At 31.1% G+C, this 19,083-nt stretch overlaps 2 protein-coding genes across 2 annotated transcripts; both read left to right on the top strand.

Annotated features, from left to right (window-relative positions):
* Positions 1–3,628: 3,628 nt before the first annotated feature.
* Positions 3,629–10,264, top strand: LOC142223765 (uncharacterized). Its single transcript, XM_075293613.1, has 4 exons — positions 3,629–3,967; positions 7,233–7,363; positions 7,427–7,699; positions 9,293–10,264. The coding sequence occupies exons 1-4, from the start codon at positions 3,838–3,840 to the stop codon at positions 10,142–10,144; spliced, it is 1,386 nt and encodes a 461-aa protein (XP_075149728.1). The 5' UTR covers positions 3,629–3,837; the 3' UTR covers positions 10,145–10,264.
* On the top strand, positions 10,137–16,750 carry LOC142223764 (uncharacterized). Its single transcript, XM_075293612.1, has 4 exons — positions 10,137–11,131; positions 11,497–11,814; positions 11,876–11,982; positions 15,907–16,750. The coding sequence occupies exons 1-4, from the start codon at positions 10,264–10,266 to the stop codon at positions 16,219–16,221; spliced, it is 1,608 nt and encodes a 535-aa protein (XP_075149727.1). The 5' UTR covers positions 10,137–10,263; the 3' UTR covers positions 16,222–16,750.
* Positions 16,751–19,083: the final 2,333 nt, after the last annotated feature.

A 19,083-nucleotide genomic window follows, 5' to 3' on the forward strand; every position in this document is an offset into this window, starting at 1 on the left:
TTCGGGATTACTTTTTCACAAACAATCAAAATTATAAATTAAAATAAATATATTCCTGTTAACTCTTGATCAAATCTAGATGTAAAAAAAGACAATGCGTTAAAGTTACATTTTCACCTTTTTATCGAATTATTTTAATAATGTAACCGCGGAAATTTCAACTCAAAAGCGAATATAGTACCGCTTTTTGGGGGCTGAACTCGAACTTAGTACGCACTTTATACGCCTTGCAGAATATAAGTTTATCCAGACGACAGTGGTCATGTCGAACATATCCCATATATTGGGCGCATTCCCTGCCAACATTTTTTGAGTTTGACGGCGCTTCTGAGAATCCCCACTACGTCGAAAACAGTCGTATACGATATCCAAAACTCCTCGCAAAAGCGCCGTCACTATTGAGAAGTTGTACCACGCCAAGTTACTACAAAAAAGAATCGCTTGAGTGCAATTATTAGGTGCCTTTTTAGATAAATTTAGAACGACGCCAATAAGAGCCCCTTAAAACTATCAGAAAAAGTGCATTTTAAGATAAGGTGGGTACTATGTTCGGTTTTCGAGTTGAAAACCACTTTATTTTCGCGATTACTGTTCCTTAAATAATCGAAATTATAAATGAAAACAAACTTATTCCTGTAAAGTATTGTCGATATCTAGACAAGAAACATCGCATCAATTGAGTTAATTTATCTGCTTTATATTGGACTGTTTTAATAAAGTAACCACGAAAATTTCAATGCGAAAAGCGAACATAGTACTTACCTATAGTTGTAAAAGAACCATTGTGGTCAGGTAAAACACGGTTGTTTAAATGTTTATTAATTTGATTAAACATTTATAAATTCTTATAAATATAACATTTATACGACTATCACATCACATTAAATATAATTTTTTGCATTAATAAAAGAATCCCTGCCAACATTGTTTGAATTTGATGGCGCTTCGGAGAATCCCCACCACGTCGAAAACAATCGTATACGACATCCAAAACTCGTCGGAAAAGCTCCGTCACTATTGAGAAGTTGTACCACGACAAATTACTACAAAAAAGTGTCGCATAAAGGCAATTATTAGGTGCCTTTTCTAATAAATTTAGAACGACGGCAATAAGAGCCCCTTCAAACAATCCGAAACAGTGAATTTTAAGATATTTGTAAAAGAATTATTGTGGTCAATTAAAACAGGATTGTTTAGATGTTTATTAATTTGATTAAACATTTATAAATATAACATTTATACCACACAACACATTTAATATTATTTTTTCATTAGTAATAGAATGATGTTGATTTACAAGTGGCAAGTTACATCCCTGCCAGCATTTCAAAGTTCCATTTCATCCTCATCGCTACCACAGACTCGTAAATGTCACCACAACCATCGCGAACTGTGATGGGGGAAGCATATCAAAAAGTACAAAATGTACATGAAAGTATTTTGCCATCACTACTGTTAGAAGAGCCATTTTATTTTTTGTGAAACGCCAAGCGCAACCAGCTTGTTATATTTTATTTAAATAAAAACGAAAATAAAGTTCTGAAAACATAGATATTACGCTTAAAATTGTGAAAGGTATATGGTGAACAATTTTCGACTTTCCAAATAGAATAAAATGATCGTTTTTCAAATATTTTTCCAAATTCAAATATTTCTCCATCGAAAATAAACAAACTGGCTGATAGACGCTGCAATATGTAACTTGCTACTTAAAACTCAACATCATTCTTTTATTAATGCAAAAAAATATGTTAAATGTGATGAGATAAACCGAAAAATTCTATATTTATAAGAAATTATAAATGTTTAATAAAATCAATAAACATCTACACAATCGTGTTTTACTTGACCACAATGATTCTTCTACAATTACCTTAAAATGCACTTTTTCTGATAGTTTGCAGGGGTTCTTATTGGCGTCCTTCGAAATTGATCTAAATAGGCACCTAATAATTGCACTGATGAGAAACTTTTTCGTAGTAACTTGGCGTGGTACAACTTCTCAATAGTGACGGCGCTTTTCCGACGAGTTTTTGATGTCGTATATGATTGTTTTCGACGTAGTGGTGATTTTCGGAAGCGCCCCCAAATTCAAAAAATGTTGGCAGGGATGTTGCAGCGTCTATCAGCCAGTGTTTTTATTCTCGATGGAGGCAGCGTGTCTGTAAAATATCTGAAAAGCAATCACTTTATTCCATTTAGAAAGTCAAAAATTGTTCACTTATACCTTTCACAATTTTAAGCGAAATAACTATGTTTTCAGTACTTCATTATCGTTTTTATTTAAATAAATTATAATAAGCTAAAATGGCTCTTGGAACAATAGTGATGGCAAAATACTTTCATGTACATTTCATAGTTTTTGATACGCTTCCCCCATCACAGTTGGCGATTGTTGTAGTGTCACGAGTCTGTGGTAGCGATAAGGATGAAACGGAACTTCGAAATGCTGGCAGGGTTATAAGTAATTCCTAAGGCATAATTTATGAGATCGATAACACATTTACCGATTATTTAGACATCAACGAATTGTCGTATCGATTGGACACACTGTAAGATTCTTTACAACCACCGACATTCCGTCCGGAAAAATTTATAGTCTGAAAGACGCATTAGGGCCGGTATGCATACTTAATGCGCTTTACAGACTATCATTTATTCCTGACGGAATATCGGTGTTACAGTGTGTCGGATCGATACGACTTGTCGGCGATGATGGGATATGTTCGACACGAGCATTGTCGTCCGGAATAACTGATAGTCTTATGGGTAGCGTGATGCGCTTTGCAGATTATCAGTTATTCCGGACGACAGTGCTCGTGTCGAACATATCCCATATATTATGTACATTATCAGTTAAGTCCGAAGGCATAATCGATATTGCTGCATGTTTATGGGATCGATAACACATTTACCTATTATTTAGTCATCGCCGACAAGTCGTATCGATCCGACACACTGTAAGATTCTTTACAAACACCAACCTTCCGTCCGGAATAACTGATACTCTGTAAAGCGCATCACGCTACCCATAACAAATTGCTGTATTTGCTAACGAAATTTCCGTGAAGCATTGTTATCGATTGTTTATATTTTGTTCCCATAAGAAATACATTGCAAAACTGTGTTATTGGCAGACAAACGAAATTTCCACTAGAGGTGCATAGCGGGCTTTACGCGACAAATCATGTTCTTGAGCGTTAAGGCCAGTATTAAGTTGGCATTATCGCGCTAAATTGGCCATTTTTACTTTTTGGCCGGTTACTTTTCTTAATTCATTCATTTCACCCAAAATAAACATGTTCAATTTTTGCTCTGGATTATTCCCCATCAAATTATAATAAAATTTGCAACAAGAAGACAAAATTTTATTCTGTTTTTGCAGATTAAATTTTGATTTTACCTTAATACAAACAAAATCATAAAATGGGTGTTGTCATAACAGCCATAACAGATTTTGATATCCACAGAACGATCTTATCGACAAATAACCGTTGCTTTGTTCGTTCGACTGCAACCCTGTCAAACCGCGTCCATTTTTTCCCAAATTCCCTCTTAATTCTTTGTTTACACAAACACACATACATAACAATACACGCTATCATTTGAATACGTTTCTGACATTTCTTTTTAACGACAAATGATCATTCTTCGTCGTCGTGTTGCCGTCGTTGAGAGTGAATTTTTAACAGTAAATTTTCTAGATTAACTCTTGTTGTACAAAACGAATTACAGTTAGTTCTAGCAATAAATTGCCATAAAATAAAAAAGAAATAATACAAGAAAATTACAAAAAAGTGTTTATAATTATAAAAATTACGAAAACTACCATAAAAAATGTTAACGGAGGTAGAAATAAAAGAAGAACCACTGGATGAAAATGAAATTCAACAGGAAATGTTCAACAAGCGTGAAGGAGAAGTGAGTTTGCCGAAACAGCAGCAGCATTTGCAAATTAATGTGAAAAGTAAGTGCGTAGATAAAGCAACGGATAAATTAACTGGACTTTTGTCAAATAAATTTTGGTGTGTAAAAAATTCTTAAAAATTTTTTGTATGATGATCAACGCACGGCTCATTGAATATGACGGTAATATTTATCAATTTTTTTTTCTCTTACGAGGAGCGTCTGCCTCGGCGTAATTAGTTAATAAAGAAGGAAGAAGAAGCATATGTGTGGAGGTAGTTAATTCTATCTTTTTGTTTTTGTATTCTTGCTCGAATTTTAGTGGTTGATCGTGCTAATGTGTTTGTTGTTGAGTATGTTGTATTTTGCCTCTTCGCCCATTTGTTTTGTTTTTCGTTTGCTTCATTCCCCTTATTCTTTTATCCACAGTTTGTAAAACAGAGCAATTCAAACTACATGTTGAAGAATTTAAAACTGTAAGAGGATTATTGCCGTTATATTTGAATGTGACTTGAAATGAAAATATCTTACTTACCAATGATTTTAAAACTTTTTGTTGATGTAAAAACTAAAACAGTATTCGTAGTAAAAATAAAAAGTTTAAAAACTCAAAAAAGTGTTAATTATGGTTTCTTTTTGGGATTATATTTTTGTATTTTATTTGTAATCAAGTGATAAGAACGTAGTCTATACACTCTATGCACTCAAATAAATTTGTTAACATAGTACAAAAATGTCTTTTGTCTTTAGGTCAGTATTACGTTGGCATTATAGCGCTAAATTGGTCAGTTTTTCACGGTTACTTTTTGTTAATAATTCATTTCACAGAAAATAAACATTTTCAATTGTTGCATTAGATAATCCCATAAATTGATAATAATATTTTTCAAGATATAATTTTATTCGGTTCTCGGAGATTTATTTTTGATTTTAGCGACTAAATTCGTACTTATTATCCACATTTAGATGTAAGTGATATTACATTTATTGGGATGCTGATAGTAATGGTTTGTAGTCCTTGAGGGTATTGATTGATTATTATTACATAAATTACAAAATGTGTTAAAAAAGCAGTCTGCTGAAAACGAAAGCAGTAAAGTTTTTGCTAATGTTATCTGATATTTTTTGGACCCGTTTTCCCTAACCCATACTTATCGACTCGAAAATTTGTAAAAGTTGTTATGTATGTTAGTCGTATGGCATTGGAAATAGGCTGTATTAGCAAAAATCGTAGAAAATTATAAGAGCAGAATGACAAAATGATGCTTTCTTTTACTACTTTTTGATCAGGTTTAATTTGACAGGTGTTTCGTTCGGTTTTCCAGCACACAAAGAAATGCGCAACGCTCGCTGTATTACACAAACAAAATTATAACCGTTCGCGTTATATTTTTATTCGTACAAAATGTTTCTTGTCACTGATAAGTAACAAATCGATAAATTAGTCATATATCACATAAACAGCTGCAGTACCGGTTATGTTGTCGAAAATATATTTTGGTGTGGCCAACATATGGGATTTTTCTCGGAAAGTTGGATAGCAATATCATAAACCAAGAAATGTATAGACGTCTCAAATATATTCACAGCACTGTAGTTTGTCTGCACACTTTGTGTGGCACTTTTTCTTCTGCATATGAGTAATTTTTAATTTGTTTACTTTCCTTTGTTCTTTTGACAAAGCACCAAATTTTGTAATAGAATATAAAATTATGTACATTTACACCTGTTTTAATGAAAATTGACTGATTTGTACGGTAATTCTTGTTCTCTAAAAAGAGTTTGAGTCACTTGACTACGCAATTGAGTCCGATGACTGCGGACTGCAAATAAACAAAGCCATTGTGAATGGACTTCAGACGTCTATACATTTCTATGGCAATATCAAACGATCACTCTAGCACGAAATCTACTTAAAGTGGATTTAGGTTGAAATTTCCACTCATTTCAGTACATTTGGAATGGAGAAACGTCAGATGGCTCGAAGTGGATTTCAACAAAATCTCATTAAAAATGTACTTACTGCCTTTTCCAATTGTAGTTTTAGAACTAAAACCTCGCTTTTCGCCAAAGCTGTGGTGATTTTCATTGTAGCTGCATTTGAACGATAAATTTCTACTCGAATTAATTTTCACAATCTGGCAATACTATACATTTGTCAAATGCAAATAGACAAAGCCATTGTGAATGGACTTCAGACGTCTATACCCTGCCAAAACTTTTTGAATTTGACGGTACTTCTGAGAATCCCTACCACGTCGAAAACTCGTCGGAAAAGCGCCGTCACTATTGAGAAGTTGTACCACGCCAAGTTACTACAAAAAAGTGTCGCATGAGTGCATGAGGTGCCTTTTTAGATAAATTTAGAACGATGCCAATAAGAGCCACTTCAAGCAATCAGAAAAAGTGCATTTTAAGATAGTTGTAAAACAATCATTGTGGTCAAGTAAAACACGATTTTTTAGATGTTTATTAATTTGATTAAACATTTATAAATTCTTATAAATATAACATTTATACCACTATCACAGCACATTTAACATAATTTTTTGCATTAATAATAGAATGATGTTGAGTTACATGTTGCAGCAGGATACATTTCTATGGCAATATGAAACGATCACTCTATGAACGAAGTCTACTCAAAGTGGATTTCGGTTGCAATTTCCACTGATTTCAGAATATTTGGAATGAATAAACGTCAGCTGGATCGAAGTGGGTTTCAACATTTTGTCCCGACTACTTTTCTCTAAAGGTGTGTACTAAGTTCGAGTTTAGTCACTAAAATGAAAATTAAGTCAGTAAAAAAAGGTATAAAATTATACATATTTATTGCAAATTTTATTATAACTTAAGGTGGGTACTATGTTCGGTTTTCGAGTTGAAAACCACTTTATTTTCGTGATTACTTTTCCTTATATAATCAAAATTATAAATGAAAATAAACATATTCCTGTAAAGTCTCGCCGAAATCTTTAGGAAAAATAAACTGCGCGTTAAGTGAGTTAATTTTTCTGATTCATATTGAACTGTTTCAATAAAGTAAATTTTATATAATAAAATTTGCAACAAGTATGTATAATTGTATGCCTTTTTTACTGATTTAGTTTTCACTTTAGTGAAAAAATAAAGATTTTAGCGACCAAACTCGAACTTAAAACCCACCTTTAGAATTAAAACCTCAATTTTCGCCAAATCTGTGGTCATTTTCATTGTAGCTACATTCGAAAGATAAATTTCTACTCAGATTAATTTTCACAATCTGGCAATACTATGCATTTGTCAACTGCTTGTCAATAACGCAACCGTTATATTTGCATTTTCAGATGATTCTAACAACTCGAACGGTGGACATTTCCACATTGTTGAAGAAAGAGACCAAGTTATTACTGTAAGTGCCGCCGACATGAAGACCAATGATGAGCTTCAATTCATTGAAAAGTTGCAAACAACCAAGGTACATAAATTGATATAATATTTTGAGATAATTTACTAGAAAACATATACATATTCTTTACAGGATCCGTCTTTGCTGTCCAACATTGTGGGAACATGTCCCAAATGCTTGAAAAAATTCTCCAATATCACGATGTTTACGGAGCATACCAGACGTAATCATTGCGTATCGAAACGAAAATGTCCTGCATGCCCCTTAACTTTTATCGATACGCCATCCTTGCAAAAACATCTGAATATGCATCGTGATAATTTATTCTTTTGTTCCCGCAATTGTGGCGAGAATTTTAAAAATCTTCCTCTATGTGAACAACATGAACGACGGGTTCATAAGTTGGTATGTATGGTTTAGATATTGTTACAGATCAATCAATTTGAAGTGAGAGAGTTTGCTAATGACATGCCGACAAAGTGGTCCACAACAAATGCCGACAAAGTGGTCCACAACAAATTGAAAAAAAAAAAAACAAAAATGGTCTTCGATTCCAGCTGCGAATGCTGACCAGCAACTATGAAACGAGGAACTGGTTTGGGATAGGGTTCAGAAAATTCCTCTAAGCATAATCCATAATTGAGGCGTTGGTTCATTGAAACGACAACTGTAAGAAACTGTGTAGTTTCTGCGATACCACAAGTGGAGAAGTTTTCTCTTATCAATGATTTAGAAGCAGATGTTTTCTTGCTACTACAAAAATATGTGAAAAATACAATTGCGTTGGGATAAGTTAATCTATGTCTGTTGTTAAGGATTATAATGAGAACCAGTAAGAGGACTTTTAGTTAAGAAGTGGATTTTCAATTTTGTATCACTGAACGAAAGGCTAAGGCGATTTTATGTTCAGAAGCCACCGTGGTGCAATGGTTAGCATGCCCGCCTTGCATACACAGAGGGTCGTGGGTTCAAACCCAGTTTCGACCAAACACCAAAAAGTTTTTCAGCGGTGGATTATCCCACCTCAGTAATGCTAGTGACATTTCTGAGTGTTTCAAAGCTTCTCAAAGTAGTTTCACTGCAATGTGGAACCACGTTCGGACTCGGTTCTTTGTCATTGAGCTTAACATAGAATCGGGCAGCACTAGTGATAAGAGAGAAGTTCACCACTGTGGTATCACAATGGACTGAATAGTCTAAGTGAGCCTGAGATATCGGTTTCGACCAAACACCAAAAAGTTTTTCAGCGGTGGATTATCCCACCTCAGTAATGCTAGTGACATTTCTGAGTGTTTCAAAGCTTCTCAAAGTAGTTTCACTGCAATGTGGAACGCCTTTCGGACTCGGTTCTTTGTCATTGAGCTTAACATAGAATCGGGCAGCTCTCCGTGATAAGAGAGAAGTTCACCACTGTGGTATCACAATGGACTGAATAGTCTAAGTGAGCCTGAGATATCGGGCTGCGACTATACCTAACCTAACTTAACCATGTTCAGACAATTAGAAGGGAGATGTCAATGCTATAGCGTAGAAAAGTTTTAAAAAACCAATGTATCACCATGGAGTAGGTAACAGACAGCAAAAAAATGTCCCCATTTCCCTAATTTCAATCGAAGGCTTTCATTCGTATTTCAAACGGTATAAATTTGATTTTGATACTTCTATTTCGAAAGGCAATTCACTTTATATTTTGTTGCCGAATAGGATTCGAACGTACACAATATGTCTCGAAAAAGTAAAAATATTTTTAAAATGTTTGGAAGTCATTGGAAGTATTCTAATATAAACGAAATAAACTTTCGTATAACTGCTTTTCATTCGAATGGGGTTTTGAACGATTTACATGACATTTGTTTTTGAAGAAACTGGGATAGATCGTTTTTGAGTTCGATTGTTTACAGATATTTTATGTGATGTAGATTTATATACCGCACCCATTGTCATCATTTTTGTATTAATTAATTTTTGTTGCTGTTTTTTGTCACGTTTTCCCATTAGCAAAATCCACCAAAAATTCGCTATAAACATTTCTGTTCATATTGTCGTGAGGGATTCAAAACAGAATTGCAATTGCATGTTCATTGGTTGCAACAGAGTATGGGATGTGGAAAGCTAATGCAAGAGGTAGTTGCTTTACTTTTCTACACAGCCTCCATCGAATCAAACAATAATAATTCGTCATCTGAGAACAAGAATGAGGATAATACTTTAGGTGCCATTAAACGTCCAATACCATCGACATTGCCTGTAACAAAATTAAGATTAAAATCAAATTTACCACCTTTGCATGCTAGCAAAAGGCCAATTGAGCCCGTAGCAAATGATATGGATATTAATCAGAAACGATCTAAAATCATGGATAATATAAAAGAAAAAATATCAATGCCTGAACAAATGCTTTTTAATGTCAACACCGATATACAAATTAAAGAAGAACCAGTAGACGAGGAAGATGTTATAAATACTACACCCTTGGTTCCGGAGGTTATTATAAAGACTGAAGAGGAAAATCAAAAATTAATTGAACCCAAAGAAGAAATGGAAACACCAACGTCTGACAAGCCAATAGAAATGAAATCGTTATTAATAAATGATAACAAAGAATTGAATCCTGAATTACAAGGAAAGATAATACCTATGATATTACAAAAAAATACTGGTAAACAGATGAAGATACAACCACCGCCCTTACAGATGATTGCCAATTGTAACAATAATTCCATTGTGACTAATAATAATGTGAAAATATTTCCTTCGAACAAACTCGAGAAATCGAACAATAGTAATATTGTGTCCAATATTATTCCGGTCCATAACATTTCCAATCAAGGTAATACAACAATAGTCTAAAAAATATAACAAATTTAAAATTTGTCCGTTTGGCTCCAACACCTGCAACCAATACCATTTTGCCACCAAATATACAAGTAATTCCCGTACAGCAACAACCACAGCCACAACAATCGCAAATGGGCTTTAAAGTTATACCAGCTCCCAAGATGTCATTACAAATAATAAAATTGGTTCCCTCCACTAATGGACAAATGATGACATTACCAAATACTCAACTGGGACAGCAACCTCAAATAATAACAAATTTTAACAACAATAATAATATACAACAACCTATGAATATTCTTAAATTGCAAAATTTTCCAACAATAATTGGGCAACCGGTTATAACGCTGCCATCTCCAAATATGCCTGCATCACTAGATCAGACTCCCAATTTACAAAATACTAGCGGTGCAAATCACAGCTCAGTGGCCCAGCCTGCCATTGTCGCCGAACAAAAACAGACTTTTTCCTTTACTTTAGATTCATCATCATTGTCGAACAATGAGTTTACAAAAATTCAAACTGAGGCATTGCAAACTGCTGAAAAACATCGTATCCAATATATATCGAAGAAAAATTTAATAGCCATAGAAAGTTTGCCAGAGAAAAAACAATTGATCGATACAATGAAACAACAAATTGCCAAAGTTGCTGTAGCCTCATCATCTGATACTAGTTTGGAAGAGACGGGAAAAGAAGCTGATTCCACACAAGAACAAGCAGTTCCACTTTTGAAAATTACAAAGGATGTTACCAGCACATTGACAACGCCAGATAGTCCACCCACATTGTATTTACCCATAATGACTTCCGTCGATGTGGAATTAGTTGAATTACGTTTTAAATATCCCAACTTTGTATATAAATGGATTTGTCCATATTGCCTGAAAGACTATGATATAAAGCGTTGCCTCAAGAGTCATTTGATGAAGTCACACAATCTAACCAACCGTGATATGGAAAAAATCAATGTTCAGGCTAAAGCATTTATCAATGAGGGTAAGTACCGTACAAATGTAAGCCAATTATATATATAGAGTAATAATCAATTTAGAAGGTAATATTGATAATATCGAAATACCTGGGGTAAAGTCAGATATCTAAAGAAAATCTAGAGCCGCTCTTTTTGACTTTAAGTATTTGTCAAAATTTAAGGAGAATTGATTTGCAAAGGTGATTTCTTCAATAAAGCATTACATATTTTGTCCATATGTCTGTTGTAATCACGCTCTTGCCTTCAATAATCTCATAAATATAAATTAAAAATACCTCAAGCTCGTTTTTATCAACAATTTTTAATTGGAAAAATTAAATTTTTATTGTAAATAGGGACTAGCTTTAATTCATTGTTATTTTACTTGCAGATGTTAAAATTGATCCTTCAACGACAGCACCAAAAACAGAGTCAACATCTATGGAAACAATTAAAACATCGCCGCCTACTCTCCAAGCAGATAATTCCTCTTCTAACTCATCGTTGGATTCGGTTAAAATGTCAGCTCTGAAGAATGTAAATCATCGTTATGTTTGTGATAAATGCGGACGAAAATGTTCCTCGAAAACCATGTTAAATGATCATATATCGGCAAATTGTAGCCGTGAGCCACAATATCCATGTAGTGAATGTCCAAAAAAGTTCTATTCTTCCAGTACGTTACAGTGTCATATGACTATACATACAGGTGAGCTCAAGATTTATGGAAATCATTGATTTGTATAATATTTTTTGTCGTTTTTTAACAGGTGAATTGCCACACAAATGTAACTATTGTGACAAACGTTTTCGAACTAGGGGCCAAGTGACAGTCCATCACCGTATTCATACGGGCGAAAAACCATTTGTTTGTCAAGTAAGTAAGAAGAAGAAGATCAAAAAGATAGGAAATATGTATATGTTAAGTATTAAGACAAAGACTCAAAGTAGGTGTTACGAGATGTGAAAACAAACAATTATTTTTTTCCAATTGGCCATAGTGGAAATATTTCTCTCGATCAGTAACTCCAACACATTTTTGTAGGCCACATATTGGAAGCCCAAAAACATTTCTCTCGAGGAGAAATTCCTACATTTTTTTGTAGGTCACGTTGATAATCATAAACACATTATGCAATATCCGTTTTTATCATCAGAAAATTTTATTAAGAATGATGAAAAAATCGAAAAATTTTTGTGGTTTTTATACTGCATTTATAGAAAATTTCTATAGTAATTTTTGCAAAATTTTATTTCTAACAAATTATTGCATAATATTATTTCTATAGAAAATTTTTGCAAAATTTTATTTTTACAGAAAAATTTTCCAAAATTTTTCCAAAATTTTATTTTATAGAAAATTTAAAAGTTTATTTCTATAGAAAATTTTTGCAAATTTAAATTTCTATAGAAAATTTTTGCACATTTAAATTTCTATAGAAGATTTTTGCAAAATTTTATTTATATAGAAAATTTTGTCAAATTTTTATTTCCATAAAATTTTATAAAATTTGCAAAATTTTATTTCTAGAAAATTTTGTCAAAATTTTATTTCTAGAAAATTTTGCCAACATTTTATTTCTGTAAAACTTTTATTTTTATACAAAATTTTATTTCTATAGAAAATTTTGTCAAAATTGTATTATTTTTTAAAACTCAATTAAGGCTCTAATTGGAAAATTTTTCGTGAACTTTTTTTGTGTATAGAAAATTTTGTTAACATTTTATTTCTATAGAAATTTTTGTCAAAGTTTTATTTCTCTAGAAAATTTGGTCAAAATTTTATTTCTATTGAAAATTTTGTCAAAATTTTATTTCTATAGAAAATTTTTGTAAAAATTGTATTTCTATAGAAAATGTGAAAACTTTATTTCTATAGAAAATTTTTTTAAAAATTGTATTTCTATAGAAAATGTGAAAACTTTATTTCTATAGAAAATTTTTGTAAAAATTGTATTTATATAGAAAATGTTGTCAAAATTTTATTTATATAGAAAATTTTGTCAAAATTTTATAGAAATAAAATTTTGTTAAAATTTTATTTCTATAGAAAATTTTGTCAAAAATTTTTTCCTATAGAAAATTTTGTCAAATTTTATTTCTATAGAAAAATTTGTAAAATTTTTTTGTCTACAGAAAATTTTGCCAAAATTTTATTTCTATAGAAAATTTTGTCAAAATTTCATTTCTATAGAAAAAATTGTCAAATACCAATTGATAAATGATAGTATCAATTAAAAAATTAATTGAAAGTCATTTAAAAAATTAATTGATCCATTTAAAAAATTAATTAATACTATTAATTAATTGATACTATTAATTAATTAATTAATAATTACTATTAATTAATACTATTATTAATTTTTGTTTCAATTAAAAAAATTGTTGAATCAATTAAGTTTTTAATTGATTATTTTTTAAAACTCAAGGCTTTAATTGGAAAATTTTTCGTCAAATTTTTTTCTGTGTATAGAAAATTTTGTTAAAATTTTATTTCTATAGAAAATTTTGTCAAATTTTTTGTCTATAGAAAATTTTGCCAAAATTTTATTTCTATAGAAAATTTTGTCAAAATTTTATTTCTATAGAAAATTTTATTTCTATAGAAAAATTTGTCAAATACCAACTGTGGCAATCGTGGTGTTTGCAAAATTTTATTTCCATAGAAAATTTTTGCAAAATTTTATTTCTATAGAGAATTTTGTCAACATTTTGTTTCTTTATAAAAATGTTTCAAAATTTTATTTTTATAAAATTTTGTCAAAATTTTATTTCTGTAGAAATTTTGTCAAAATTTTATTTCTATAGAAAATTTTGTCAAAATTTTATTTCTATAGAAAATTTTGTCAAAATTTTATTTCTATAGAAAATTTTGTCAAAATTTTATTTCTACACACAAAAAATTTTTTCTGATTCAATCACGAAATTAATTGTTCCACTTAATTTTTTTATTGGAATGTCTTCAATCACAGAAATGATAGTATCAATTAAAAAATTAGTTGAAAGTCAATTAAAAAAATTATTTTTTATTTCTATAGAAAATGTTGTCAACATTTTTTTCTGTAGAAAATTTTCTCAAAACTTTATTTCTATAGAAAATTTTTGTAAAAATTGTATTTCTATAGAAAATTTTTGTAAAAATTGTATTCCTATAGAAAATGTTGTCAAAATTTTATTTCTATATAAAATTTTGTCAAATTTTTTGTCTACAGAAAATTTTGCCAAAGATTTATTTCTATAGAAAATTTTGTCAAAATTTCATTTCTATAGAAAAATTTGTCAAATACCAACTGTGGCAACCGTAGTTTTTGCAAAATTTTATTTCCATAGAAAATTTTTGCAAAATTTTATTTCTTTATAAAAATGTTTCAAAATTTTATTTCAATAAAATTTTATTTCTGTAGAAATTTTGTCAACATGTTATTTCTGTAAAAATTTTATTTTTATACAAAATTTTATTTCTATAGAAAATTTTGTCCAAATTTTATTTCTATAGAAAATTTTGTCAAAATTTTATTTCTACACAAAAAAAAAATTTTCTGATTCAATCACAAAATTAATTATTCCAATTGATAAAGGATAGTATCAATTTAAAAGTTAATTGAAAGTCAATTAAGGAATTAATTAACAGTCAATTAAAAAATTAATTGATCCAATTAAAAAATTAATTGATACTATTAATTTTTGTTTCAATTAAAAAATTTGTTGAATCAATTAAATTTTTAATTGATTATTTTTTAAAACTCAATTAAGGCTTCAATTGGAAAATTTTTCGTAAAATTTTTTTCTGTGTATAGAAAATTTTGTTATAATTTTATTTCTATAAAAAATTTTGTCAACATTTTTTCTATAGAAAATGTCAAAATTTTATTTCTATAGAAAATTTTCTCAAAACTTTACTTCATAGAAAATTTTTGTAAAATTTGTATTTCTATAGAAAATGTTGTCAAGATTTTATTTGTATAGAAAATTTTGTCAAAATTTTATAGAAATAAAATGTTGTTAAAATTTTATTTCTACAGAAAATTTTGTCAAAAATGTTTTTCTATAGAAAATTTTTGTCCAAATAGAAAATTTTGTCAAAATTTTATTTCTATAAAAATTTTTGTCAAAATTTTATTTCTATAGAATATTTTGCCAACATTTTATTTCTATAGAAGATTTTGTCAAATACCAACTGCGGCAACAGTGATTCCATGACAATAGAAAGTTATCGTTTCCCATAAATCGTAGGAAAATCCATTCGAAAGTAAAGAAATCACTCGAATTCTAAACCATTTGGGTGCTTCTATTAATGAAAGTTCTTTTCGTTTGACTGCGTATAAATTGATTTGCAATTTTTTGGACTGAGAATTCATTCAAAAAGTGTTTACTTTTTTCTTGGCACATTTTGTATACTTTCGACTTCTACTCGATTTTAAAATATGCAGTGTCTTGTTTCTTTCATTTGTATTACAAATGAAAACTTTTGTATGAGATATGCGAAAAGGGCAGAAGTAATTAAAAAAGTCCCTTGTTCCATCTAGCCTGAAACAGTAGCTGTTTTCAATATACAGGATTTTTAGCAGCATGTTTGTTATTGAAAATTGTAGGAGTTCTGAAATGTACAAAAAAATGTCTTCTGAAAATGAGCAGTAGGTGTTATTCACTGCTTGTTTTTATGAGTGCAGTCGGTGAAATAGTCGACTATTACTTCTCTACTAGTGTATCGTAATTTGTAAATATATTAAAATTATATAGTTTTTATATTAATATATATTTTTTTTTAATTTATATATATCTCTATGTTTCTTTATTACAGGTGTGTTCTCAACGTTTCACCCATCGTGAGACTTTGATTGCTCATTTGTCACGCCATCTTGGAATGAAACGTTACAGATGTTATGGTTGTGATAAACATTTCTCATGCATCAGTGCTTTGAAAACTCACAGAGAAATTCGTCCAGATACATGTGGCAAAGTGAAATTTAATCCTAGAGCTATAGGACCACGTGTACGAGTAGTTCGTGGTAATGTGATTTTTGAAGCTCAACCAGAAATAAATCCTTATTTGCGTTCGGAGGATCCTGCCAATGTTCTAGCCGATTTACAAAATCAACCGGAGAGTGTAAAATAACATACATTACTTGCTACAATTAGTTTATCTAAGACTATTTTATTTTATTATTTCAATTTCTCTTTATAAGAAATTAGGAATTCAAAAATGTTTGCTTTTTGTATATTTTTGGTTATTTTATTTTCAATAGAATGTTTCCACTATTTTCATTTAATTTGTTATGATGTGATGATATTTCCTATTTGGCATGTATCTCCACCGTATGTAAATATAGTTTTTATAACCTCTTTGATGTTAACAATTGTTTCATAGTAATGTACAGTATTACATTAAATTTGAAGAAAAGAAATAATTTTTACTGTTGTTATAACAGGTGGTCATCATCTTAACAGCAAGAAAATGCATTAAGTAGAAAATAGTTCCACTTTTATTTCTAGCTTGCCATAATTTGACTTCTTTGTATAATATTTCTGATACCACTTTCTTTTTTGTATGTTTTAATTTGATGCTAAATAGTCTTGCATTTGAGATGATGACATATTTTTACCAATGTTGATTTTTATAAAACATTAAAATATCTAAATTTTAATGGTCTGTTTTATTTGTTTAATTGGATAGAGGTAAGATAATGTTAAAAATAAAACAAGTAAGGAAAGTCTAAAGTCGGGCGGGGCCGACTATATTATACCCTTCACCACTTTGTAAGTCTATATTTTCAATACCATATCAAATCCGTCCAATGTGTTGGATGGTATATGAATCCATACACATATATTCTGTATATCTGAGCAGATCTGTACAAAGTTCTGCAATACTTATAGATTTTACATTCAGACAGCTAATGCGCTGAGGTGGAACACAATGTTAGTAAAAATAATAGATTGGCCTCGGGGGCCATAGGAGTGTAGATCGGCAGAAAGATATGTATGGATGCTATATGTAAATCTGAACCGATTTTAACAAAATTTGTCGCACATAACAGTATCATTAAACGTAACCCTTGTGCAAAATTTTAAGCAACTCACGGCAAAACTCTTGTTTTTGGGGCCATATAAGTGCCAATCGGGCGAAAGATATATATGGGAGCTATATTTAAATCTGAACCGATTTCAACCAAATTTGGTACACTTACCTATGCTATTAAACATACTTCTTGCGCAAAATTTGAAGTAAGTCAGGGCAAAACTCTGGCTTTTGAGGCCATATAAGTGCAAATCGGACGAAATGTATATATGGCAGCTATATCTAAATCTGAACCGTTTTCAATCAAATTTACCAACCTTGGGAGAATGTAAATTCTATTCTCTGTGCAAAATTTAACGAAAATTGGTAGTAAACTTTGGGCTCTGTGGTCATATGAGTGTAAATCGGGTAAAATATATATATGGGAGCTATAGCTAAATCTGAACCGATTTGGCTGATATTTTGCAAGTTTTTCGAGACTCATAAAATATTCGGATGTACGGAATTTGAGGAAGATCGGTTGATATACACGCCAATTATGACCAGATAGGTGAAAAATATATATGGCAGCTATATCTAAATATGAACCGATTTTTTTCCAAAATCAATAGGGATCGTCTTTGAGCCGAGACAGGAGCCTATACCAAATTTTAGGACAATCGGACTAAAACTGCGAGCTGTACTTTGCCCACAAAAATAGATCAACAGACAGACGGACATCGCTAAATCGACTCAGAATTTAATTCTACCACAGTAGTGGTGAAGGGTATAAATATGGGAAACATTTAAATCTGAAGGAATTTTAAGCAAACTTCGCAAAAGTTTATTTATGATTTATCCCTCGATATATAACAGGTTGGCTTATAAGTCCCCGGTCTAACAAAGAAAAATACATGTTTTTGTCAAAATTCGTTTTTATTATTCAATATAGTTCCCTTCAAGAGCGATACAACGATTACAAGGACATTCCAATTTTTTGATACCATTTTGGTAGTACTCCTTCGGTTTTGCCTCAAAATAGGCCTCAGTTTCGGCGATCACCTCTTCATTGCAGGCAAATTTTTTCCCTGCCAGCATCCTTTTGAGGTCTGAGAACAAGAAAAAGTCGCTGGGGCCAGATCTGGAGAATACGGTGGGTGGGGAAGCAATTCGAAGTCCAATTCATGAATTTTTGCCATCGTTCTCAATGACTTGTGGCACGGTGGGTTGTCTTGGTGGAACAACACTTTTTTCTTCTTCATATGGGGCCGTTTTGCCTCGATTTCGACCTTCAAACGCTCCAATAACGCCATATAATAGTCACTGTTGATGGTTTTCCCTTCTCAAGATAATCGATAAAAATTATTCCATGCGCATCCAAAAAACAGAGGCTATTACTTTTCCAGCGGACTTTTGAGTCTTTCCATGCTTCGGAGACGGTTCACCGCAAAGATAATAAAAGAGGAAGATGGGAGATTGGCTTGCGTCATACCAAATGTTGCATTTACCAGATTAGTTTAATACATGTTTGTAATCTTTTAGTTGTTTTTCGTTTTTATTTTTTAAATGCAAAATTTAATTTTCTTAATGAAACAATGTTAAATTTTAGGCAACAACAAAAAAAAATTACATTTTCCCTTTTATGGAAATTTATTTCGTGCTCTTAATTTCTTTTTATTTGCATTTTAATGCTATGTCAATACTTGTCGTATACGCGTTTGGTTCGAGTATTAAACTAATGTGGTAAATGGTTTGATGTGCTCAGTAGCCAATCTCCCATCTTCCTCTTTTATTATCTTTGCACAAAAGACGCTCTATCTGACAAACTAGTTGACTTACAGACGTCAAATGTTGACACGAATCATTTGAAGGTTGGTACTATATAAAAATAATATGGATTTAATACTAGCGACGCCATCTATGTGTCAGACCGGGGACTTATCAGCCAACCTGTTAACTCAACATCATTCTATTATTAAT

This window comes from Haematobia irritans, chromosome 2, assembly GCF_050003625.1.
Source record: "Haematobia irritans isolate KBUSLIRL chromosome 2, ASM5000362v1, whole genome shotgun sequence".
NCBI classification, from domain to species: Eukaryota; Metazoa; Arthropoda; class Insecta; order Diptera; family Muscidae; genus Haematobia; species Haematobia irritans.

What these genes read in the sequence shown, in the direction of transcription:
- LOC142223765 (XM_075293613.1), top strand. Translation starts at nt 3,838, where the DNA reads ATGTTAACGGAGGTAGAAATAAAAGAAGAACCACTGGATGAAAATGAA. An exon ending in AAAAGTTGCAAACAACCAAG is followed by an intron (nt 7,364 to 7,426) that starts GTACATAAATTG and finishes TATTCTTTACAG; the next exon opens with GATCCGTCTTTGCTGTCCAA. An exon ending in AACGACGGGTTCATAAGTTG is followed by an intron (nt 7,700 to 9,292) that starts GTATGTATGGTT and finishes TTTTCCCATTAG; the next exon opens with CAAAATCCACCAAAAATTCG.
- LOC142223764 (XM_075293612.1), top strand. Translation starts at nt 10,264, where the DNA reads ATGGGCTTTAAAGTTATACCAGCTCCCAAGATGTCATTACAAATAATA. An exon ending in TAAAGCATTTATCAATGAGG is followed by an intron (nt 11,132 to 11,496) that starts GTAAGTACCGTA and finishes TTTTACTTGCAG; the next exon opens with ATGTTAAAATTGATCCTTCA. An exon ending in AAAAACCATTTGTTTGTCAA is followed by an intron (nt 11,983 to 15,906) that starts GTAAGTAAGAAG and finishes TCTTTATTACAG; the next exon opens with GTGTGTTCTCAACGTTTCAC.